General features: G+C 43.2%; 1 protein-coding gene across 1 annotated transcript in view; it reads left to right on the top strand.

The window, feature by feature from the left end:
• Positions 1 to 26,559, top strand: part of LOC113406366 (high affinity cGMP-specific 3',5'-cyclic phosphodiesterase 9A-like) — a 90,481-nt gene that overhangs the window by 42,221 nt on the left and 21,701 nt on the right. The window contains exons 5-9 of the mRNA XM_026650829.2: positions 1,108 to 1,162; positions 2,015 to 2,085; positions 13,053 to 13,137; positions 21,825 to 21,906; positions 24,222 to 24,296. Of these exons, the coding sequence (XP_026506614.1) occupies positions 1,108 to 1,162; positions 2,015 to 2,085; positions 13,053 to 13,137; positions 21,825 to 21,906; positions 24,222 to 24,296 (368 nt within the window). The remainder of the gene's footprint in view (positions 1 to 1,107; positions 1,163 to 2,014; positions 2,086 to 13,052; positions 13,138 to 21,824; positions 21,907 to 24,221; positions 24,297 to 26,559) is intronic.

Raw genomic sequence — 26,559 nt, 5'->3', positions numbered from 1 at the left:
TGGCTGTAATCTGTAGCCAGGGGACATGAGACTGTGGTAGAACCAAGGAAATAGCAAGTACAGTGAAAGGTACCATCACTGGCATATCTACGTTCCAAAACGAATGGTTACATTCAAGGCACCAGAATAGCTGCTTTGCTATATGTTTCTTTGATGCAGACCCACAGCGAAAACAGGACAGACACGTGCCTGGATTTTAAGCCGAAGGCTACAAATCTTATTAAACTTTAACACAGGGGAGGGATGCTACCCACCATCACCCCTGCTCACCTATACCAGGCATTTAGTTGGTTCCAGTGCAAGATTTCCAGGGCTCCTACCACATCACTCATAACTCAGCATAGGCACTCCTCAGCCTACCCCCCGGGACTCAGCTCATTCTGAGTCCCAGCACAATGTACCCCCACAAGGGGAACACAGGGTGCAGCAGGGTGGGGACTCTGCCCGCAAGGGCCCCAAAGTCTCACTTTGTCCCAAAAACCCATCGCCAAAATCCTAGGTCTCTTATCTCTGGGAACTGTTCGTTTTATCCTTGTAACCATGCTGGAAACCAGCTGCAAATTGTGACGAATCAACAACTCAATCAAAGTACCCCTGTTAGGTACCAAATGCATTCCTACTTAACCCACTGTGGCTTGAAGGTGCTGCAAAGAAGGCAAAAAATTCTCTGGTCCTCTGCTAGTTGGCCCATGGGAGAAAAAAAAATCTTTCCTGACCCCCCTAAACAGATGATCAGCTCTCAGGCCAGGTTCCCATTCCTAGTTCTGGGTGGGTAGCATGGGGCTGCAGGAATGAAGTCCCATGGCTCCCCATTCCAGGTTAAATCCTGGGAGCTGGGGAATGCTAGCCAATCAGCACCCTTTTCCCCTCCAACTGGCCAATATGTGCCAGAGACTCCCAAGGGAGAGGTCCTTCAGTGAGTAGCTCCTTACCTCCCTGCTGGGACTGTCCCCCTTCACTGATGGCTCCATCAAGTTCCCCCACATGTTGCAGCAGGTGGGTGGCATTTGCCAAGCCCTAAAGTTGAAGTAATGCAAACAGTGTCAGACTTCACCGCCTTCTCTTTCTGTGTCGTGTGCTATGTTTTCCCATTATTTTGTTTTTTAGAGAAAGAGGAATTGTTCCAGAGTGTATTGACGCAGGTTGCTGAACAATTCTCAAGGTAAAAACTTTACATCATTGTTATGAATGCAAAGTTCTATTTCTTTTATTGACACCGGCTGAGGCTTTCAAAGGGAGCTAAAGAAGTGAGGCACCCAACTTCCACTGGAATTCAAAGGGAGTTGGGCACCTCATGCCCTTAGAACTCTTGACAATTCCAGCCTTACTGCCGGACTCAGCCCATACAACTCCCATTGACTGCAACGAGGAGATGCACAAGGCTTATGCCAAGATGGAATTTGGACGGTATTTGCACAAGAAAGGAAAGGTTAATTGATTTAATTGTGCTTCCATCATCTTATTGGCAGCAAAAAAAGTGCATCTTTGTTTAGTTTTGTAGGCTCAGCATTTGTTTATCAATTTTAATGTGCACATTTTTCTTCCCTCAGATAACAATTCTGAATGTTTTTACGGATGCTTATTTTATCCTCACTGGCTTCAGTAAGAGGGATCAATTCTGCTATATCTCTGTAAGCCACCAATATGATTGAAAGAAAAAAGAGCTTCAAAGGTGTACAAATACCTGTATGCTGGCCTTGAAGCACCATCACTTTAGTTTTGCTTCCCTAAGGGGCATGATAAGTATCTTCTGAAAGATGGGGTGATGACTTCATTCTCTCAGAGCCAAAACAATAGCATTCTCTTTTAATTTTCATGGACTCTCCATAGCCTTTGAATGTGCACATCTTTCTTCAAGGTTGTACATTCAGCACAGATTTTGCTGTTCTTTACTTGACATTAAATGTCATTCCTTGGTCCTTTGAAACTGGTGTGCGGTTTCTAGTACAAAATCTTTTCTTTATTGTATACATATAGATACAAATGTATATTTCATATCTGATTTTTTCCCCAGGGTGTTTAAAATCAATGAACTGAAAACTGAAGTAACAAATCACTTGGCAATGCTGGAGAAAAAAGTTGAACGTAAGTGTCCTTTATTTTTTAACAAAATTAGGAATTACTATATATAAAATCGACATCTGTTTAATTATAATACAAGGGACTGGTAGCATTGCCCATTATTCAAGTCTCCTGACACTTCTCATTATATCACCCTGTTTTCAATTACTTATAACTTTACAAAACTTCAGATATTTGGGCTGAAATTTTCCATGCTGGGTCTTTGCCTGAGGCTGGATTGTTCTGGAAAATTTTAGCCAAAAAAATTCATCCATTTCCAAGAAGAAGGCTAGGGGAAAATATGGTGTTTTGTCCACGTTAAAAAATTCTGATGACCTTTTCTTTGACAAGCTCTGGCGCCCCTATGCTTTGGAGAAGGGACTTGAAAGTTGGCAAGGGAGGTGGTCTTTATGTCAGGATGTGCCTTTTTCTGTCCCTATGAATATTTGCCCAAATTTGGACAAGTAATAAGCGTTTGAAAAATCACAGTTTGCACATGCTCAGTAGAGACTGCTTTGATTTTAGCTGCTAAATTCCCCAAATATCTCATCTGTACTGAGCACGCTCCAGTCCAGTGATTAGCAGGATTTTCTGTACAATTGTAGTTCTGAGCTGCCATGGGCCAGAGCAGGGCCAGACATTGAAACTGAGGGCAGACAGCTTGTCTCTCCACGCCCTTCTGCTGCTGATGACAAGGTAGCGTGTAGGAAGAAGCTGCCTAATTTGAATGCAGAGGGGACAAGAGCCTCACCTGCAGGGGAGGCAGAGGGAGCAGATGTTGACAAGGAGCCTGTGGGAAGACTGGGGCTGTTGACTGGCAGGAGGGAGAGGGAAACGGAGACTGGAAGTTGAGGGGGGGACTGATGGCTAGGGAGGGAAACAGGAGGGGACTGGGAGCCAGTAGATTTAGGGGCTGCTGAGATTGGAAGAGAAGCTGGAGGGGGTGGGGCGGACTGGGACTGGATGGACAAGGAGACTGGGCCTGAGAACCAATGGAACCAGGCTAAGGAGATGTGGGAGGAGGGGAGACAGATCTGACAATGAACTGGGCTATGGAGGAGAACTGGGAGTGGCCCCGGGAGTAGGGGAGAGACTGGTACAGGGAGTCCAAAGAGTTGAGACTTGGAGTCGCTAGGCAAGGAGACTGGGCCTGGGAGGAGTGGAGGCTGGGATGGGAATGAGGAGCAAGGGATGGGGAAGAGAGGGCTGGGACAGGGACATGTTGGAGGGGATAGGGTAGAAGGGTAATGTTTATGGGGGACGGACATAAGTCTGTGCTCACCACAGCACACTCCAGTCCAGAGCCTGACATGGAACCAAGGATTCCTGAGTCTCACCTTTCCTCTTCTGTCAGCAAATATCTGTGAAACCCATTGGCAAAGTGTCCTGTCCCCCTCTTCTGCTGGTCCACATGGAAGATGACAACCTACTACTATTGGTTAGTCTATCAACTCAAGTGGCAGAGTTCTGTGAGGTGGATCTAAAGGTTCCAATCCTGCTAATGACCCATGTTGGTGTCAATAAGATGCCACATGATGGAATTTCTGTTTTTTCTCTTGGCATTTTTAAAAACCTAGGAAATTACACACACACAATACTGTGTTAACAGAACAATATAAAGTTGTAAAGTCAAGCACTCAAAAGTTAGGAAATGCCAGAATTAAGGTGGCTTGTGCTACCTTAATTCAGCCCCCTTATGTGTATGCGTTATGATACAGTCCTTAATAACATGATCACATTTTATTTTTTTTCTGCAGGACCCCTGCCTCATTTAGTACATGGGATAAACCTGCTCTGGAGAGGAATCAGGGCTGTGTAGTAAAAGAAAACGTTGTCCGTTGGACTTCTGCTTTATTTGTTACAGAAGTTGGAAGGTGTGTAGTGAATGAGGCAGGGGACTGCAGGAAGAGGAAGGATGGTTTCGTGGTTACAGTAGTTGAATGCTGGCTTGGAGAATTAGATTCTGTCCCTGCCTCTGCCACAGAGCTCCTATGAGATGCTGAGCAAGTCCCTTAAACCACACTTTTCAAAGGTGGTCACCAATAGTGTGTCCCTCCTTTTCTGGATTCCTGACTTGAGACCTCAGGATCTGATTTACAGAAGTGCTGAGAATTCAGAGCTGCAACAGCAGTCAATGGGAGGTGTGAGGTGAACATATAAAGTGGTATAGAATGCTAAGCACTCTGAAAAATGAGGTCCTGGGCATCTCAAACTGGGCACCGAAACTTAGTGGACCTTAATGAAACTTTTTACCTTAATCTTGCTGTGCTTCCGTTCTCCATCTGTAAAATGGAGATAATAATATCCCACTCTCTCACCTTACAGGGGATTGGGAAGATAAAGTAATGTTTGTGAAGCACTCAGATAACCTAGTGATGAGTGTGAAAACCAATGAGGAAATTAATAATTGTATATTCAGAGCAGGGTTTGAATAATGTGCAGTAAATCAGGCCTGGGGCCACATATTGAACAATGAAAAGAAAACAAAATATCGAATAGCTGCTCATTAAATGAGCACTGCCCATCCTGTGCACTAAACGAGGAAGAGCGCTTGGGGAAAAAATAGTATGTGATCATGTAATTGAAGACTGTATCATAATGCATACACACAAGGGAGCAGAATTAATTCTGGAATTTCCTATCTTTTAATGCTTGACTGTTCAACCTTAATACTGTACTTTTAAAATATGTTGGCTGTGTGGATGTGGCTGTGATAGATATATATTTATAGTGGTGTTTTCACTTTTATGTGATGTACAATTCCAAAGGGTAAGTGCCTACACTCAATAAAGAGAGGATAGTCCTGGAAAATAGAGTCTCATTCCTTGAATTTTTTTAGTACTTTAAAAAAAATAATTAAATGAGGATAATGTTGTTAACTTCTTCCATCTTATGTGATTATGCTGGATATCTGCACAGATCAGAACCCTTGGTATTCATTTACACTCCCTACCCTTATAGTCAACCTCTTTCATTAATACATTTACCATATATTAAAGAGAATACCATTGAATACTCTAAACTCCCCATTATTAGCATTAGGTTTTTAAGGTATTTCCAATATATGTGAAAGTATCTCACTTTCTTCTTCCCTTTCTGTACTCTCACACTGGATGAAATCTGGGTCTCACTGAAGTCAAAGGAAAAAGCCTCATTAATATCAATGCAAGTTTTCACCTACTGTGGTTCCTATTCTAGCTGCAACACACACACTGATTCTGAATGTGTAATGTAAGTAAAATGTAAAATACTATATTGTCCATACCAATAAATATACTGCATATATAAAAGAGACTACATAGTTTAGACAACAAAGGCTACGTGTGCTTTTTATTAAAGAGGCAGAGGCTTTAAATTATCTCGGCCGAAACTGGAATTGTAAACATAGAACACCCACGCTTTTCATCCCCTGTTTCCTGGTTGCAGATTAAAACACTGCAAGGCTTTATTATTGTTTCTATTCTTCCTTATTGTTTTAACAGTAAAATTATTGTTCTTAGTTACTCTGCAGCAAGAAAGTAAAGTTCAAAGCAGCATTTTTCTGTATATAATCCGATTTTTATTTTTTCACCCTGTGTAGTCCATAAAATAGACCTACGGAAGAGAGGGCAATAGGACACATAAAGCACTATCATACAGCACAGTTTTGACAGGGTCAAGTTCTCATTTATATGCTCCACAGGCATAGGCACATTTAAGACAGAAATTGACAGAGCCTTCTGCCACACCACAGCTGCAGCAATGCCTCTTCACTCTAGGCTAGTACCAGCAGCTTGCCAGAATCCATGGACCAGATCAGGTGGGTCTCCCCATCAAACTGGTGTACAGAGCAGGCTCCAGAGTGAGTGCTCTATTGAACTATCCCAGCCAGCCAAATGCTTCCTTCTTCCACTGGCTCTCTCCCAGGTGGCTTACTAAACCCCAGCTACAGATGCACTTACTAAACCCCAGCTACAGATGCACTTACTAAACTCCAGCTACAGATGCACTTACTAAACCCCAGCTACAGATGCATTTACTAAACCCCAGCTACTTTGTGTGCACTCTGCATGCACAGCCTTTCAGCACTGGCAGGCCAGCTGGAATGGGAGGAGATAACAAAAGGTTGCTGTACCACATGGTTCAGGGTTCAATCCAGACCAGTGAGGGGTTATGTCACCACTTGCCCTGCCACACTGGGTGCCTTACGATGCTTTGCTGCTGTAGCTCCCAGCCTGGGATGCTCACAAGCAGCCTACAAGCAAGCAGGTCACACCATGAAGTGTTTATATGCTAGATAGCCCTGATTCAGCAGCTCCGACCCCAGCACCCTGTCTACAGCCCCACTCTAGCTTCCTCCAGCCTTGTTTCCACAAAACTGTGCGCTCCGCAATATCTATCCTTTCCTGGATAGTTCAGAGAAATGATAAGGTTTCTGTGTTCTTCTGAAGACACAAAAGCACATCACAACTTATTAATTTAACGAGGGTAAACGCACTCTTCCATTTAAACACAGATCTGAGTTGGTTTATAGTTAAAAATTGAAGTAACAGTAATCCACACCGTGTAGAGTCAAGCACAGGAGTTTATTACGCACAATGCTGGCGGAGTGTCACTTTGCTTATTAGGCTCAGAGACATTGCAGAACAATCAATTACAATAGATTATATAGGGTGCTCATTGGGTGGAGAGAAGTGACGGGGATGGGTTTTCCCAAGCCCTGGATAGGTTCTAGCAGCAAGACAAGATAAGCACAATAAGCCAATGGTCTAAAAGATTACATAATGGCTCTGCCCAAGGCTCAAATTAACATATTGCTGACACACAGGTAATTACCCCCAAACTATGTCTATTAAAGTGTATAGGTTAAATCCTAATTTTGGGGCCCAGGGGAATGAGGTAGCAGCTCTCCTGGTTGACGAACAGGTACATTCCTGGAGATTTAAAGCAAAAAAAAGCAGAAATTAGTATTTAACAATAACAATTGTTTATAAGTTTACCCTTGCATTTCTGTGGGCTAGAATTGGCATAAATCAGTGAGGCGAAGGTGTCAATTATATTAGGCCTCTCCCTGAACTCTGTCTGGGATCTGAGGGGTATTGTACCACTATCTCCTCCCTGCATTAGGGAGTAACCGTGAGGCCTTTCTCAGCACTTCATGTGTCTATAACTCATGATAAGGACGCCCAATTACATTCGGAGTTATGCTGACTTCACTCATTGACTTGAAACACACAAGGTTATCTGTTTACCCCAGCTTTCTCTCAGCCATGTATTGTTCTTTGTTAGCTAGTCCTCATCCGGGCCTCTATGAAAAGTTCTTAGAAGAAACTGTAGTTAAGATTTTACATGCACAGCAAATGGACTTTGGCCCTTGAAAAATAAATCAACTTTATTAACAACAGGACATAGGTTAAGTGATGCCAAGTAAAAGGAATAAAGTTAAAAAGGGTTACAAGCAAATAAAAGTGAAAACACGCATCTGAAAGTCTAAAACTTAATCTAGCAACATTTCTCTCACCAGACATTCTTCTCCCCATTCATGACTGATTTTCCCTCAGTCAGGACCTTCCACAAAAGTATAAGATGCTGGCTTCCCTTGTCTTCCTAGGTAAAACAACTTTGCCTAAGCAGGTTTCTAACCTGTATTCAGTTTCCAGAGACTTCAAACCCCACCATCTTGGTTGAAGGACCCATCTTTCTCAGCTTGCAAGAGCTCTGGCTTCTTGTGCCTGTCTAGTGATGGGTGCCAAAGATGGCTTCTGTCTTTGCTTATATCTTGCAAAGTTCAATGAATTTGTTTCAAGAGGAAGGATGGCTTCATGCTGTTCTTCCCTTCCTGTGGGCTTCCCATCCCTCTGTATGTAAATGGGACTTCCGTTGTTTTGCTTTCACCGTGCTTAATTTACATAGGACACAGGTAAATAGCTGTCTTCTCTCCTGTCCGGGGGGCGGGGGGTGAGTACCTGTTTCTCCCTGTTTGGCCACAGACTGTAAAGCATAATATCATTAAATATCCAAATTTCCTCATATATTGTAAATATATACATTTCACGATGATATTAATCACCAGTGTCATTAGCTTTCAGAAAAGACTTTACTCTATACACTTTTATAATACAGTAATATTCTATATAATCAGTTGATTCAATTGCTTATGACTTGAGGTTCAGCCCCCCTGTCTTTATAGACAAGTAAAACTTTACAATGTGTTCTTTGAAAAGTAAAACCCGGACCAAGCTTCTCTCTCCTGCTGGGGCATAGACACCATCCTATCTCCTCCCCCATTACTCGGCTCAATAGCCCTGTTTACCTAATATGTAACTATGGACTTTCACGGTCTTTGCCTGAAGACCTGTCTGGTCAGAGAATCAAATACACATTCCTTTGTCTGAGGCAGCCTGTGCTTATGCATTTTTTACCAAACACATGGTATTGACCAATGGGAAATCTTGGCAAGTGATCGTAACAAGTGGCGGCATTGTCTCCATCGGGGTATCAAAGTCCATGACAGAAGCTGGCTCCTACAGCTTGAAGAGAAAAGACCCCATAGGAAGCAAGCAGCTCCCAACCAAGATACATACATTTGCAATAACTGCCAAAGATCATGCAAATCTCGGATTGGACTGTTCAGTCACATGAGATATTGCAAACCGCTACAACGTAGGCTACAATTCCCACCATCTCTCGCAGACGAAAGGATGCCAACACGCACCAAACACATGTTAAGAATATAATTCTAGCACATACTCATAACTTTGTGTCCACACCCTTTGCATACACCATGACAGAATATTAATGATCAGTGAGTTATTAGTTTTCCAATGACGTATTGCATGATACCTTTTAGATACAGATTATAACCATAGTGAGTTGGGGCACACTGAATTGGTTGTGTCAGCTGAAACTCATTACCTGATACCAGCGAGTCCCTTTTCCTCTGACACTGGGATGCTTTTAGGGTCACAGTTGCAAACTGTATTATTTCAGCTACATGGTGAAATAAGTTACATATCTGCAATACATGGGGCTTGGTAGTTGGATTTGGGAAGCCAGCATTCACAGAGCTGACAAATTTTCCCCAAACAAGGCTCCTCCTTAAACTGGGTCTCGCTACTGATAGAAATAACAACAGATGTGGCTATCCAGGGCTATTTCTGCCTGAATGGATCAGATCGCATCTCCAACAACCAGTGTTGGTGAAGAGGTGCTCATTTTTTCCTGTCTACGAGTGCACACATCTGCTCAGAATTTGACCTCAAGATCTTGCAACTGTGCCAAGTATGCAACATTTTGAAATAATTCCAGGTCTTCATGTTTTAAGTGTATAAGTGCAATGAGCTGGATCCTGAACTCCTTATTTAGGCAAACTCCCACTGAGTTCGATAAGAGTTATGATCCAGTGCAGAATTCAGGATTTGGCCCAATGCCTTTTTAAACTACTGGGTCTTTTAAAAATGTATTTGTTGCTGCAAATTAATGTTAAGGGCCTTGATCTATGTGCATAAACAAGGCAGTTTATCATATACAAGTAGTGTATTACACTTTTTTTCAGCTGTTTCCTTTGATCTTGACTTCTGCAATGGAGACCAGGTGCTGGCATACAAGGGATGTGAAATGTATCAATGAGTACCAAGTGGACACCTACAGAGTGTAACTAACTGAAGTGTGTAAGGCCTTGTCTACACAGGAAAATTTTCTCAGTATAATCCAATGTATTTATACTTGGGCAACCCTCACTGGGACACTCTTATTCTGGTATAAGAGTGACTTTTCCTTTTCTTACATTGCTTGGGAAGGGTTTACAGCTAACCCCCACTCTCCACCCCGAAGCCATTTTTATGCTGAAATAAAAGTGGGGAGTAATATCTCTAAAATTATACCTGTAAAACTTCCCCGTGTAGATAAGTGCTTAGTTAAGACAGCAAAGCATCCTGCAGTAGAATAAATGGCCTTAAACGAGGGGTGTAACAAGGGTGCAACTGTGAATCCCAAAGGAGCATGACCCAGGGTGCACCTGAACAAAATACACAACCACATCTTGCCAGGAGGAAGAAAAATGACCCTTTTGTCAATGTCCTCCTCCCCTGCTCAAAGGTCTATCATGTCACAGTAGTTATTAGACAGGTAGGCAACCATAGCTGAAATTCATTATCTGAAAAGGACACCTAAAGGAATGACATCTAAGGCCATGAGTGAGCTCAAACCACTTTACCTATCTATCTTTCATTGGTGCATGGTTGATGGCATTACATTTAGGGACCACAAAGTATTTCACAAATGTAAAGTGAGGGCAGAATCTGGCCCTGCCTCTCAACTTAAACCATTGTTACATGCGATTGTACAATGCTAACAACATTAATTTCATGACCACAAATTAATTTCATGACCGTTTCAGGCCTGTCCAAATGTTCTTCCTAAACCTCTGTAAGGAAGGAGAAGAACACTTAATTTTTTTTAATTTTAAAAACACTCTTTTAAAAAATAATTATATTAGTTTTCTGCTCCAGTGTTGATGGTGAGCAGGTCTGAGGAAAGCTGAAGAGCAACTGTGACTGGGGTCCCAGGGGAGCCAACTGAGGTCACTCAATTAGGGTGAACTGCAAAGAATGGGGCAGACAATCCGCAAAGCTGGTGGATAATTCAATACTTAGATTTACCCAGCCAGCACAAAACAGCTCCTATAATACCTTGCTGGTTACCCAGAAGCCAACAACGCAGTTCCCTTATAGTAACCCAGCCTCGGGCTCCACCCAGATACCCAAGTCAAGTACGATGAGGGTTACTGAAAATCTTATTCATCATATAAAAAAGTTCTACCAATCCCAAAGGATCAGACACATTACCTCCCAGGTTAATGAATATTCCAGATCTTACCCAAATACACACTTCCAGCCAATTCTTATTAACTAAACTAAAATTATTAAAAAAGAAAAGAGAGAGAGTATTGGTTAAAAGATCAGTATACAAACAGACATGAGTACAATTCTTGAGATTCAGATTCATAGCAGAGATGGTGAGCTTTGTAGTTGCAAAGAGTTCTTTCAGAATTAGTTCACAAGTTATAATCCAGTGTTTATATTCAGGGCTGTCCAGTCACAACTGGGATTTCAGTCCTTATGGCTTAGGCTTCTCCTGCATGAAGCCTCAAGCAGATCTGAGATAAAAAGGATTGGGACCCAAATATCTTTATATAGTTTCAGGCCTTCTTGTGACAGCTCAGAATCCTTAGGCGAACAATAGGCACTCATGGGGACTTTGAAGTGGACCCAGTTCCTAAGCATCACTGGAATTATCCACACAGATTAACATAAGGCAATTTCCTGTTTTTCCACCATTCGCAGATAAGTTGCTATACATTTCAAAGAAAGATGAATACAGCGATATCCTATGTTTACAGTTCATTTAAATGTTAAGATGTCCTTTTGATCTCTGAATTAACAGAATACAGCATAGACAGGGACTGTTTGATTACATTGTTGACCTCTACCAATATATATGTAAAAACACAAACACTATCTCCCCATATGTTGTTAAGGGTTGAATTTGAGTCCTTTATCCTGCAGGATGCTTAACCCTTTCCAGTCATGCATCACAGAGGTCATCATACCAGTGTATGAGAGAGGAAGTGCAACTGACTACCAACAAAGCAGTAAAATTGAGCATACACCAAGTGTTGTCAAAAGCACATAAAAAAAACACTGAATAAATAAACCTTTTCCTCTCATCCCTTTCAGCTCTAATCGTCTTAAGGGTTACTCCTAACAATATTAAGTACAAAATGTTCAGATGGAAATGTGATTTTCAAGTCCCTTTCGTCAAACGTGAATTATTTTCAGAACCCTCTCCTTTTCCTCTTCTCATATGTAATAGTCTGGATTGAGTTTGTGTATCCCTTGTGTTTTTCCCCTTCCCACACCCAAAAGCAATAACTGTAGTTACTAGCAATTAGATGAAATCTGAGTTCTCTGCTGATCTACAGGGTTATGTCTCTCCCAAGCAATTTTTCATCACTTGCATGTTATGCTATGGGTGGGTAGGATGATGACTATTTTAAGAGAGAGTGAATGAATACTGATTCTACAGTTAAAAGTTCCCTTGAGTTTCCTGCACATCAGCTCGTCTACGTAAGCAGTGAGTACAGTAAATAAATGAGCTGTGGCATGATCACACTGTGAATGATATGCACTTAATAAATGGTTTGGTATTATGTCCTTGAGTATGTTGGTAGCCTGAGAGTGAGAAGAGAGGAAGAGCCACGCATCTGGACCTGTGTGAGGCTCTCAAGGCTGCATGGAATGAAACAAGCTGCAACATAAGGACAAACTTTCTGCCTTGTGGCACTTATAATACATACAGATGAGAGTATAGTATTTCCTGTGCTGTATGCAACAATAACCCTGGATTGCACAACAATTTATCCACAAGGAATTATGACATATTTTAGGTACTTAACTGAAATAAAATTATTTCTAAGTGCCAAGACATTTTTAAAATGTCTATTTTTGGTTTCTCTGTATCCAGGCATGCATCTCAAAGTCTCCTATTGCTCCTTGGGGAACTTTTTAAATTAAAACCTTTTATCTTAATGGGAATTTGAATTCTAGCAGGACACTTTTGTGACTGTGCTGTCCGGGAATCTTATATCACTGGAGCATTTCTTTGCCAACTAGTTCCTTTGATTAGTGTTCTAAGGAAGAGGGGGTGAAAAAGGTAACAGAGCTGTAGACTGTTGCTAACTATTCTGAAAAGATCAGATGCTATGGCCATTTTGTGAATTAAAACACTTGAGCTCACTTCAAAAATTGGCAACAGAAAATTCCTACGGATTTTAAAGCTACATGGTGTCAGTAGCTCCTGCACATATGGGAACTGGTGCAGCATGTAAGAACCTGTTGACTCACTGGATAACCCCACTGTTACAAGCCTTTTGAAATTCTGCACAATTAATGAAATAAGATCCTTCATGTTTCTCCATGGTAACACTCCTGTTGTTTTTGCTTTGTTGACAGTGGAAGGACTGAAAGTAGTAGAGATCGAGAAATGCAAGAGTGACATTAAAAAGATGAGGGAGGAAATGGCAGCAAGAAGCACCAGGTAAGTTCTGCTTCAGTTACCATTGGGGAAAAGAAAAATCCAGCAGGATTTCTGGATTCAAACTCTGGTGAAGTAATTCCGTTGAATTTAGTCATTCTGGTTTTTTAAACACAGAAGCAAAGCAGCATCTCAGTGCTGCGCAAGGCATTGGCTTCATTTGCAAAGACTGTGGTTTCATTTAAGAATTTATGGAAATTCAGTAGTTAAAAAAGCTGGTTCCAGATGACTGAAAGAAAAATCTTCTTGCCGACAGAGATTAATGTCTTGTTTTTTCTGTGTTCAGCCATCCAGTCATAGGAATTTTGCACCAAGTTTTATGCAGCAAGAGAAACTTCTGTCAAAGAAAACATTTCTTTTGTAAGAGGCTAGTGTTCTAATTAGCGCCACTAAGTTTTAAAATGTAAGTTGGGAAAATATCACAATAAATACATAACAGTTCTTCTAATTATGATCTCACACTTCTGCAAAATGTTGACTTCCAATTTCAACTAGCAATGAGGGATTTCCTTTTAAATTCAAGGAGTCACCCTACTGATCAGCTATTACAAAGTTTAGACTTGCTGTAATTAAAACAACAGCAGAGGTAATTGTATCTTGTTGTAGTACACTGAATCAGCTTTAGAGTTGGACCTTTATGTCTCCGAAATACATCATTAAGATAAACATATCGGCAACTAAGAGATTATTAACACTGCTGGTAGAGTTATTAAAGAGAAATACATCAGGCAATTCAGACTTTTGCTAAAAAAGGTATCTCCTAAGCAGGGATTTTGGAGCAATTCAAAAATTTGAATTGCTCCGCTCCGGCTCCGCTCCAGCTCCGGGCAAAAACCTACTGGTCTGCGCTCCAGCTCCGGGCTCCGCTCCAAAGCCCTGCTCCTAAGCGAAGTTAACTATGTGTGTTGTCTTGAAAATCTTTCTATAGGGTTTGTTCTATAGGGTCACACTTTTTGGTCCTTAAGCAGACAAATCTTTCATTGAAGTAGATGGGAGATTTGTTTAAACACCATGGAACCTGGCTATATAATAATTTGGTTTTATAATGTTTTGATTATCCAGATGAATGTGATGCAAGAATTCAAAAAACACATTTGTATTGATACAGTCTTAGGGCCAAATTCTGCCCTGTCATTCTGGTGTAAATCTGGAGTAACCCATTAACCTCAGTGGAACTACTCCAGATTTACAGCAGCGTGACAGACACAGATTTGCCCTGCCGGTTACATAGTGACTTGTTAAGGCAGCTGAGGGAATTTCATTAGCCTGGCTAGGAATGAATTTGACAGCAAAATAAAAAAATTGTATTCTAATATATGTTAGATTCAATTTGCATACTGGGGGGTGGGAGGGCAGAGGAGGTTTGATTCTTGACTTTTTGTAGAATATGTGAGTGTGTGCATGCAGGCATGCATAGAGAAACAGAGAGAGACAGAACAAAAAATTATGTTAATACTACATTAAGATTGCACAGTTAATATCACACCAAAATTAGGAAATGCAAAACGCATTGTTCTAACCCCAGCCTTGACTCGTTCGTGCTGCACATCCTGTTGATTTGTGGTCTATATTTTGTAATATGAGTAGCAATATAGTAAGCTATCCATTTATCCAGAAAATCAGAAATAGAAAATACTACATACATTCAATGTAGTCAAGTTAACATTGCTGTGGGACCGAAATGTTGTATTTTTGTGGTTTTACCTGGGCAGTCATAAGGTTGATTTAACACAGGTTTTTTGCATTTAAGTAACTAGGCTTTATAAGAGAGAATGAACTTGCCTGTGCTTAATAATGTGACCATTTAAATGCATCCAATTAGAATGTGGAGTTCACACCTCCTCGAGGTCAGTGGTGCACTGGAGAAGTGAGATCCCATCTTTGCTGCTGCGGTTGTTCTACAAGGCTGCGGATCTGTTTACACTGTAATAGCTGCATCTTTGCAGTGGAAAAAGATAGAAACTTGGGACCTGCCTCACCACTGCAAAATTCCAGTTTTATGTTGATGTGATGCCATTGAAATCAATGTGTTAAAGAGTGTGAAAGGTGAATAAAATAAAATTGCTGATTGATTGTGGTTGGTCAAGCCACCCTGGTTCCCCTAAGATCAGAGGGACCTGTGCCACAGAAGCCACTGTTCAGAGATAGTGGTAACTATAGTCAGCGACTGTTGCTCTTCTTGAGTTCTTTTTGGTCGATCTTGGGCTAATCCCAGATGATTCTTTTTTCTCCCACACGGGTAGAGGAGTCTTTATTCCCAGCGAGGTGTAGGCAGCAGCTTTAATTACCTGGTTATTGACAAATTCCAGTTACATCTAAACTTGAAGCCCTCTGCTTCAAAAGCATGGGCTCCTAGCCAATTCACTGCACTGTTATCCCCATTTTACAGATGAGGAAGATGAGGTTGAGAGACAATCTGCCAGGGTCATAGAATCATAGAATATCAGGATTGGAAGGGACCTCAGGAGGTCATCTAGTCCAACCCCCTGCTCAAAGCAGGACCAATCCCCAGACAGATTTTTACCCCAGTTCCCTAAATGGCCCCCTCAAGGATTGAACTCACAACCCTGGGTTTAGCAGGCCAATGCTCACACCACTGAGCTATCCCTGCCCCCCTCCCTGTAGTTAATCTGGGTATGTCTACACAGCAAAGAAAAACCCATGGCTTGCCCATGCCAGTCAACTCAGGCATGCAGGGCTAGGGCTGCAGGGCTGTTTCATTGCTGTATAGACTGCCAGGCTCTGGCTGGAGCCCGTGCTCTAGGACCCTTCCACCTCTCAGTGTTCTAGAGCCAGACCACAACCCGAGCCTGGAAGCCTATGCAGCAATGAAACAGGCCCACAGCCTGAGCCCTGCAAGCCTGAATTGGCTGGCACGGGCCAGCCACAGGTTTTTCTTTGCAGTGTAGACATACGTGCAGTGGCAGGGCCAGGATTAGAATCCAGGTCTCCTGATTCTCCATCTTGTACTTTAACCACAAGATCATCCTTCCTACCATAATACTTACTTACCTTACATGAGTATTATGAGACCTGATGAGTGGAGTTGACCACTTTGACATCTTCAGGAGAAAAACACTGTAAACGTGGAAAATTAATTCTTTGTATTTATTAATTGATTTTACTTTAATTGAGACCGCTTACATCTCAGATTCTCCATTAAACTTACGGCTGCAGCCAGGAATCCCACAAACACACATACTCCCTCTCCCACATTATCAAGGTAAAAGAAAAGTATCAGCTTATTCATTCTTATTTTTAAAGTAAAGACTGAGGTCCAAGCCGAATGACCTAAAAGCGTTCATAATAAGCCACCCACTGTAGTCAGCCTAAACAGATGGCTCTTGCATCAGCAGCTGGAGCTGAGCCATGCAGAATATAATCAAAGATCCCAGTGAATTGCTTTGGTTTTCTAAAGCAAGGAAAGTCTGCTCCTTGTGTGGCATTGTCCTTAAGAAGGACCCCCATTGAAGTTGTTGAGTAATTACAAGTAGCTACCGGTTTCCCTAGAAACCATGGCTCAGCTTGAGCAATGGCATGAAGGAGTGTTGACTCAATGCAAGAGGAGCTTCATCCTTGAGTTGCTAAGCAAACAAGCCCTCCCCACTGCATGAGGGGTCTAAAAAAGACATCCAAGAGCAACTTAGTGGTTTTCTTTGCACTTCATCCAGCCTTCGTACCACAGTATTTCATTCACTACACAGCTTATTAAAAAGTATATAGACATACTGTAATATTTGAATGGTATAGAATAGAATAGTAATGCTCAAAGTATATGTTTTTAAAATGCCCCTTTTGGAGTGTCATCACATCACAGTTAGAAGCACATCAGCTTCTTCAAAGAGGAGGAGCAAAGCTTCCTTCCCCTTACCCACACATTAAGGATCAGATTGTTAATGCTGGCCTCTATTTTTTGCACCTGCAGCTTGTAGAGGCTAATAACATGAGGGTGCTTGTGGGATATAATTTAGGTAATGCACATATGTAAGTGCCTGATTACGTCCTGGCACTGGTGCAAGTTACAGCAACATGAAGGCTGCTCCATGCTGCTCTGCCCTCCGCCCACAGTAGCTAGTTTCAGCCAGGTGCAGGGATGACCTGGCCACACCACCTTTTCTCCTTTCATACCACCCCTAGCACAGGGGCTTGGAGGAGTGTGGCTTATGAGCCATTAATGTGCCTGTCCTCCACCTGGTGATTCCCCCTACACTAGACAGGAGAAACTGACTGGTTGAGCTGAGTGTACAGAGTTTAGTACCCCTCCCCCTCAAAGCAGCATAAATCAGCTGTGGGCTAGTGATGAATCTGGCCCAGAGATTCCCTTTTCTCTAGCAGGCTCTGATAATGAGGAAGGCTGTTCTTGTGGTTAATGCATTGGACTGCATCTCAAGAGATGTGGGGTCAGTTCCACGTTCTGCCACAGGCTTTCTCTGTGACCTTTGGCAAGTCACTTAAGGTTAGCTCCACAAAGGAATTTAGGCACCTAACTGCTACTTCAGGTGCTTAAGTCCAAAATTTAGATCCTCAAAACCCGCACTTAGCTACTGCTTAACCCTGTAGGTACCTCAATTTCCAAAGTGCCTAAAAATCTGGCAGCGGGCATGTGCACCGCTGCTGAAGTTCTGACACCTCACTCACACTTAAACCCTGATGGGATCCTCAAACCAGGTGTCCCCCACTATCTTGCCTATGGAGCCCAACCCTGTAGATGTGCTCAGATGGTGCCTCGGAGCTGGCCTACCATAGAATCATAGAAGATTAGGGTTGGAAGAGACCTCAGGAGGTCACCTAGTCCAACCTGCTGCTCAAAGCAGGACCAACACCAATTAAATCATCCCAGCCAGGGCTTTGTCAAGCCGGGCCTTAAAAACCTCTAAGGAAGGAGATTCCAGCACCTCCTTAGGTAACCCATTCCAGTGCTTCACCACCCTCCTAGTGAAATAGTTTTTCCTAATATCCAACCTAAACCTCCCCCACTGCAACTTGAGACCATTGCTCCTTGTTCTGTCATCTGCCACCACTGAGAACAGCCTAGCTCCATCTTCTTTGGAACCTCATTTCAGGTAGTTGAAGGCTGCTATCAAATCCCCCCTTGCTCTTCTCTTCTGCAGACTAAACAAGCCCAGTTCCCTCAGCCTCTTCTCGTAAGTCATCTGCCCCAGCCCCCTGATCATTTTCGTTCTGTAGTGGGGAGCCCGAAACTGGACGCAATACTCCAGATGTGGCCTCACCAGTGCCAAATAGAGGGGAATAATCACTTCCCTCGATCCGCTGGCAATGCTCCTACAGGTCAGGCCCTGCACAAAACACAATTTATAGACAATAGCCCAATGGTTGGGACACCTGGGAGTAGGAGACTTGGGTTTCAATCCCCATTCTACCTCAGAAGAGCAGGGACGTGAGCCCAGGTCTCCCACTTCAGTGCCCTAACCACTGGGTTATGGGGCATTCTGGGGTTGGACTTTCTCAGTCTCTGTCATTGAAGCTGTTCCACTTTATAAAAAATACTTAATATCCATTGAAGCCGGAACTGGCACCTGACTCTGCCACATCCCCGCTGAGTGCCCTAGCCACTGGGCTCTCTCTGGCCCAGCAAAGATGACTGATAGACACACACACTCGCCCCCCCCTTTCAGAAATACCTCATAGCCCAGTGGCACAGGCACTCACCTGGGAGAGTTGAGGGCCTGGGTTCAATTTCTTGCTCTTCTCAGGCAGATGGAGGATTTGAACTCGGGTTTCCTACACCTGGGGCGAGTGTTCATGTAACAGGTGATCTGCCCGTTTAATAGCCCAGGGTGGTGGGGGGAAGAGGGAGCAGCCATCCCTACCCCAGAGAGAAGCCCAGCAGACATGTGGTGGGGTCAAGCTGACACAGCCGATCAGCACCTTAGGATTAGCCCATACTCTTGTCTGGAATATAAAGGAGAGCTCAAGCCATGAACAGGGTGGGGGGTGAGAGAGGATATTCTCCGGCGAACAGAGCAGGTGGGCCAGCTGGCCCTTTGGAACGCTGCTGGGGTCAGAAAGGGCCCTACCCTATAGCCACTGGAGGCCAGAGGACCCCCGTCCGAACCCTTAAGCAGACTGTTATTGCTGTTGCTTTTTGTATACTTTTCTTGCTTTGTTTGGAAAGACAATAAACAGAGCCCTGAAGAAAAGGACAGAAACCTAACCTGGGTGTGGTTGGCTGTCTATCCCCAGCTGGTGACTAGGGCCACCAGCCTACAGTTCTAATGACTGGGCAATTGGGTAGAAGGGGGCTGGCAGAACTTCCTCCTCAATTTTTTGCAAGGAAGGGCTGACCTGGCTTAGGTACCTAACTCCAGGAGCAGGCATAGGTGCCGACTCCATGGGTGCTCCAGGGCTGGAGCACCGATGGAAAAAAATTAGTGGGTGCTTAGCACCCACCGGCAGCCAAGCTCCTCCCAGTGCCTCCCGCCCACCGGCGACCCCGCCTATCAACTCTTCCCCCTCCCTCCCAGCGCCTTCTGCCTGCTATGATCAGCTGTTTCATGGCATGCAGGAGGCATTGGGGGGAGGGGGAGGAGCAGGGATGGGGTGTGCACAGATGAGGAGGTGGAACTGGGCGGGAAGGGGGGTGGAGCAGGAGTGGGAAGAGGCAGGGTGGAGGTAGGGCCTTGGGGGAAGGGGTGGGGTGGAGCCTGGGCCGGAGTGGGGGTGGGGAAGGGGTGGGGGCTTGAGGGAAGGGGTGGATGGAGGCGGAGCAGGGGGTTGAGCACCCCTGGGGCCCGGAGGAAGCCAGCACCTGTGGGAGCAGGATCACAGCTGTGAGTTCCAAGTGGAGATAGGTACCACCTCTGGACCAGAGTTAGGTACCTAAATCCCTGAGAGGGGTAGGATTGAGGCCACACCCCTCTCCTTGGTATTTCCTATTGGCTAGCTTAGGCAGCTCCCTATTCAATGTGCTGGCTTTTGTAGATCCCATTTCTGGGCACCTAACTCTCCTCATGTATTGTATAGGGAGCCTGAGCGCCTGACTCGGAGCTGTGGGTTCCAGTAGGAGGCAGAGCACCTGAACTTAGGAGATGCAATGCTAAGCCTAAATCCCCTTTGTGGATCTAGCCATTGGTTTATCTGCGCCTCAGCACCCTGCCTTTTAAACTGGGATAATAGTTCCTTTTTTCCGTACTTTGTCCGTCTTGTGTATTTAGATTGTAAACTCTTTGGAGCAAAGACTGTCTTATTCAATGTCCGTACAATGCCATCACCATGGAGTCTCAGTCTCAGCTGGGACCTCTATGAGCTACTGCAATACAAAGAGTAATACTATTACTGTTCATGAACTGATTGATTTCTTAGGACTGTTTTGGACAATCTCTGACCTCACCAGTGATACTGCTAATGCATAAAGCCCTTGTTAGACGGTGTTCAGTACTGATCACCTTCAACCAAAAGCCAAAATTGCTTTGCAAAGAATACAAAATACAGCAACAGAGATGAAAGCAAACATCAAAGTTACAAGGAAGAAATTAGAGGGTTGGGATATTCACACTGGAATAGAGGAAACGTTGTGACATAATAGAAATTTCCAAAATTATGAAAGGAGGAAATAAAGTTGATAGGTTGTTTTGATTTTGTTGGGTTTGGGTTTCTTAGTTTTCTTTGTTTTTTGCTTTTTGTTTGACTATTGGGTGTTTTTAAAATAAAGGGGGATAATCTAAACATTAGGACTCTAGGAATGAATGCTAAACTCAAGCAGAACTATTTTACACAAAAGATAATAAACGTATCAAATCAGTTGAATGGAAAGATGATTAAATTAAAGAGTATGAATGAATTTCAGATACACCTACATTTATTTCCAGAGAGTTTCTTGGATATTATGGTGGCCTCAATTATATATTGTCTCATACAGGGGTAAGAATGACTTGGCCCTGATTGTTTCTTATGATTAGAGAAAATGAGATTGTTAGGAGAGATTGAGAAGCAGTGTAACTCTAAGGGTATGTCTACACTGCATTGTAAACCCAGGTCTTTGGGACCTTGTCTTGTGGGTTTGGTGTTTCCAAGCCTACGCTTCAGCTTCCACACTGCATTGTAAACCTGGGTTTACATTGCTGGACCCAGGTCTCACAGACATGCTAATGCATCCATACGGCACCACACAGACCTTCTGACTTGAGTCTGCAGCTTGAGCTTCATCCACAGTGCAAAATCACAGGGCTTGGACCTCAGTCACAGCAGGACTTCGGCTCGGAGCCACCCCCTAGTGCAGTGGTTCTCTAACTTTTGTACTGGTGACCCCTTTCACATAGCAAGCCTCTGAGTGCGACCCCCCTTATTAATGAAAAACACTTTTTAATAGATTTAACACCATTATAAATGCTGGAGGCAAAGCGGGGTTTGGGGTGGAGGCTGACAGCTTGTGACCCCTCATGTAATAACCTCACGACCCTCTGAGGGGTCCCGACCCCTAGTTTGAGAACCCCTGCCCTAGTGGGTCCTAAAACCCAGGCACCGAGTGCTTGCTAACCCGAGATAGACTGATTTGTGTGTGAATGGAAGTAGGGCTTGGGCTCAACCTGAGTTAGAACTCAGGCTTAAGATGCAGTGTAGACATACCCTCTATGTGACCTCATACCAAGATATTTTAATATAGTCAGTGCTACTCAAGAGAATGCACCTGCTGTTGTCCCAATGTTGAGGGCTGAATTTTTCATTTGCAGGACCAGCTGTCCCTGTAAGTACAGCTTCATAGATGAAAACAAGAAGTTGACACCCCGAAGAGACGTACCATCCTATCCAAAGGTACCATAAGATGCACTTTGTTATCAGGATATTAATTTATAGAGCATGCCTTCCCATGAGGAGCTGGAATACAATGCATGACTTCCCATCAATCTATAGCTTAATTGTTTAGATCACGGATTCCCAAGCTTTTTCCCACCAAGGACTCCTTTGGCATCTGACTAACTGTCTGGGACCCCTTTCATTTCCTGTACTATTGGAACAACCCCACCAGCGTGGGAACACCCCTGCCAACATGACCTCTCACGCACAGTGTGCGAAAGGTCACGCTGTGCTGAGGATGTCATTTTGAATACAAAATAGCATCCTCCATGCAGCAAAAATACCAGAATGCTGTTCCAGCATGTTCCGGCCCTGGCTCAAGGGACAGACCCCCACATGACCCACAGCAAATCCCCCAGAGTCCGGGGACACCACTTTGGGAACCACTGGTGTAGATGGAGGGCCTAATCCAAAGACCCTGGAAGCCAATAGAAAGACTCCCATTGATTTCAGTGGGTTGGAAATCCGACCCTCAATAACCTTTAATATTCGGAATCTCATTAATGCTGAAAATGTCACTGAATTCCTGAAATTTGTCGAACATTTAGTGTTCTGTTTTATCTAATGATACTTAGTCTGCCGGCTCAGAGCAAGATTTATTATAGTCTATAACTTTATTCTCTATTCTGTAATGGCGCCTCTACTTTTTTTCCTCTCAGTGAATTATTTTTCAGTTAAAGTAATTTATGTAGTCCTGGCATCTGTCTCTTGAAAATGGATTTAATGAGCTATAAAATGTCATTTCCATTTTGGCTTTGCTTAAATTTATGTGTTGTTGACACTACTAACACATGCTTTTTCAAACTGCTCTACATTCCTTTGTTCCACGATATGTAGACGGCAACTATACCTTAACCTTTTACCCACTGCTAGAATGCTTGGCTTCTGAGATTAACTATTACAGTTGAGAGCTGCACTAACTGAACACAGTGGTAAGATGTTGTTCCTTTCTGCCTAGGGCCAAAGGCTTTTAATTGCTTGGTTTTAGGAGAAGTTTCAGTTTTGTTTGCTCTGTGTGTGACATTTGTTACGGCTTTAAATACTGGATTTGTGTGACCTCAGGCGTGTTAGGAGGTGGCAGTTCACTTGAAACAGATTTGGTAATTACAGTGCTGTTATTAATTAATACATCAATATTGCTAATTTAAAGCTGTCTAGCAAAACTCTATACTACAAATAAAGTATCATGCAAATACAAGATTACTGCCTTCCGGAGATGGAGAATTAATCCTCAAATGTAATTCTTGCTTGAATTAAATAACAATGTAGTGGCTCAGATAATTTCATTTATATTCTCAGTATAGTATACCAAAACTAATTACAGCCAACTTTGGTAAGTGGACCAATTAAGCTACTAGGTTTACGTATTCCAAGAATATTTTGATCACGTGGTCTCAAAAACACAGTTCAATAGTGGTTAGATACCTTACACATCTTCTAATACTCTAGAATTTTTTACAAATTGCCAGCGATTGTTACCAACCCAGTAACAACCCAGAACACTGGGGGTCAAACGCTTAAAGTGCTGTGAAAAAAATGTGTGTAGGGGGGGAGAGGTCTGTGATCCCCTCCACATCTGCCCATCCCCTGCCCTCAACCTCCAAATCAATCCTGTCTCCCCAGCCCCACCACCACGACCACCAGCCCTGAGCGGCTGGTCTCTTTCTACTCCCTCCTTCTCTTCCCCTTCTCTGAGAACAGTGTCAGCTTCTGAGGGGAGGGGGAAAGAGCCTTGCCTGCTTCCTGCAGAAGCTCTGATTGGCTGCACTTCCGCAGGATGCAGGCAAGCAGGGAAAGCAAGTAATCAGAGGGGCTTTACACCCAGGGGTACTAAAAATGTGCCTCCTCGGTGACCCAGCTCGCTTTTTAGAAATGTTATTTCCAGGGTCTGTGTCCTGTGCCAGCCCAGCACACTTTAAGTCCTGCTGGAGGTTGAGTTGGATTTTGTTTTGGAGCTCTGAGTAAACAATAAACAATCGCTTTGCTGTCTGGCACCTGATTGAAATGTGGGAACCCTTTAGAAAAACAGCTGTTCAAAATAACAATATAAATCACCTGCAGTTAAGTATTTCATCCCCCAAAATATGAAGAATTTAAGATTAAAACCAACAAAAGACAATGCATTTTACCCAATCATGGCTGAGGCACTACATTTTGGAAAATTAATTAATGGCACGCTGGAGAACTTCTGATGAGGGCAGAATGCAGCTCCCACAAAGACATGAGGGGAACTCAGTAGTGGTTAATAATAGACACTGTCTTTTTGTCTACAGTACATGCTGTCTCAGGAGACCATAGAAGCACTTCGGAAACCAACGTTTGACGTCTGGCTGTGGGAGCCCAATGAGGTAATGAGGCAATGAGTAAACAAGTTGTTGGTACTTGTGGCTTATCCCATGACAGCACTGAGACGGTCAGGAAAGCCGTCTTCAGTATCTAGCAATGGAAGCCTAACGAAGGCAATGCGGAACAAAGACCTGGCCTACACTCAGGAATACCCTCTGTTCATCGACTGGCAGCCACAAGTCAATGAGGCCACCTGGGTGCTGACCCCAAAGTGTAGAAATGAACATGCAAGGGATTGCACTGTCTGAGCAAATCGTGCTTTACCCCACTTACAGGTAGGGGTGCGCCTCATTCGCTCAGTCGGTACAAACCCCGGCATGCCCTTCTCTACACTAAGGCTATGCCTTCACTGCTTAAAAGGGGGTGTTTTTACATGGCAATAGCTAACTCGACCTAGCTATAATCCTAGTGGAGACAAGGCACCATAGTTCTTACCTTGATGCAGTTAGTCAAGATAGACCCCAGGTGGAGGGCATAGGGATGACCTCATCTAGCTAGACAGAGGTAAACACTGCCTGTGCCTTCACTCCACTAGGATTTTACAGCAAGATAAACATACCTTTTTTGCAATGAAGATATAGCTTTTGAGTATGTCTACACTGCAATTAAAAACCCAAGGTTGGCCCGTGCCAGCTGACTCAGGCTCACAGGGCTTAGGGACTGTTTAATTGTGGTGTAGACATTCAGGCTCGGGCATGAGCCCGGGCTCTAGGACTCAGCGAGGTTGAAGGGTCCCAGAGCTCAAGCTCCAGCCAGAGCCCAAATGTCTACATCGCAATTAAACAGCCCCTTAGCCTGAGCCCTCTGAGCCCGAGTCAGCTGGCACTGGCCAGGCATGAGCATCTAATTGCAGTGTAGACATATCCTTAGAGGTCAGCACCTGGCTGGCTACACCAATTGCTGGATCAGTGCTATTCCCAAAGGTAGATGAGGCCAAAAATATCCATTCAAGAAAGTTTTGTTTTTTCCTTTTCAGATCCTCTTATCTAATATATATTTTCATGATTCCTCAGCTTTTAAGTTGAAACTTGCTGTTTTAAACACGGAATTGGTGGATCCAGGTAATATGCCTGAAATCTAATTCTTTACTGAGTGAATCATTCTGGAGTACAATAATTTTTGTTCCCTAAAGGTGCCAAATAGATTGTCCTTATTATGGAACTCCTTGTTTATTTCTTCATAGTCCAAATATTGGTAATGTCATTCAAGGACAAGTGCAACAAAGTTAATGCCAGCCTGTGTTTTTTCATGCCATCTAGTATGAGTGAGTCTATGCCTATTCAGCAAAGCACTTAAGCACATGCTTAACTTTAAGCAAGTGATCAATCCCACTGAAATCAATGGCACTACTTACCTGCTCAATATTAAACAAGTATTTAGGTGCTTTGCTGAATCAGGGCCTGGGTGCAGACATTGATTTGTATGTTCCTGTACAGGGATATTGGTGTGCAATACATTCAGAGGAGATGCAAATCTAAGTGCACAGCATATTATTATTATTATTATTATTATTTATTAATTATTATTTATTAATTATTAATTATTAATCATCATCTATGTTATGGAAGCTCCCAGGGGCCCCATTGTGCCAGCTGCTGTAGAAACACAAAGGAAGAGGATGCCCCTTTTGTGGAAAGTTATAATGTGAAACATGATTCAACAAATGGATGTAACAAATGATAGCACAGAAAGGGAGAAGAAGGACGTAACTAGATCAGTACAATAGCAACAAAAAAAAGGAGAGAGAGTGGAGTTGCAAACCAGCAGCACAAATTACATCTTCAGAAAAGTGTTATGCGAACAGGAGCCATTCTGCTTCAAAATCACTAGATGAACATATTCCATGATGAAGCAAATTTCCAAAGATTAAAAAACCCCAACATGAATAATGTTCTTCATTCAGTTTATTTGTTAACATACTTCCAGTTGGTAGGACTAACTGGAGGACTTTTATGTGGTTCAGAGTTCAGTCTCCTGTTGGTTGTTAGAATATATGGCCATGCACATTCACATAGAAGGTAACAGAATTTTCACCGCACGCTTCTTGCCAGTTTGAGGGAGATTCTTTATGGTTATTTTTTTTCCAGGCACCCGTAGTTAAGCATCAAAGTCATTTACTAGTCAGGCAAAACGACTTACCCACCATCTTTCAGATATCTAGCCTGTGATGTCTTTACTGCTCTAAGAAATACAGCGTGCCAGGTGGATCATAAAAATGTTGGCAGATTGTTTAGCAGACCATTAATAAAGAGTAGGACTAGGGAA

Source organism: Terrapene carolina, unplaced genomic scaffold, assembly GCF_002925995.2.
Source record: "Terrapene carolina triunguis isolate 2854851 unplaced genomic scaffold, T_m_triunguis-2.0 Scaffold30, whole genome shotgun sequence".
NCBI lineage: Eukaryota > Metazoa > Chordata > Testudines > Emydidae > Terrapene > Terrapene triunguis.
The sequence above is the reverse complement of the archived record's forward strand: the minus strand, read 5'-3'. Positions and strand labels throughout refer to the sequence as shown.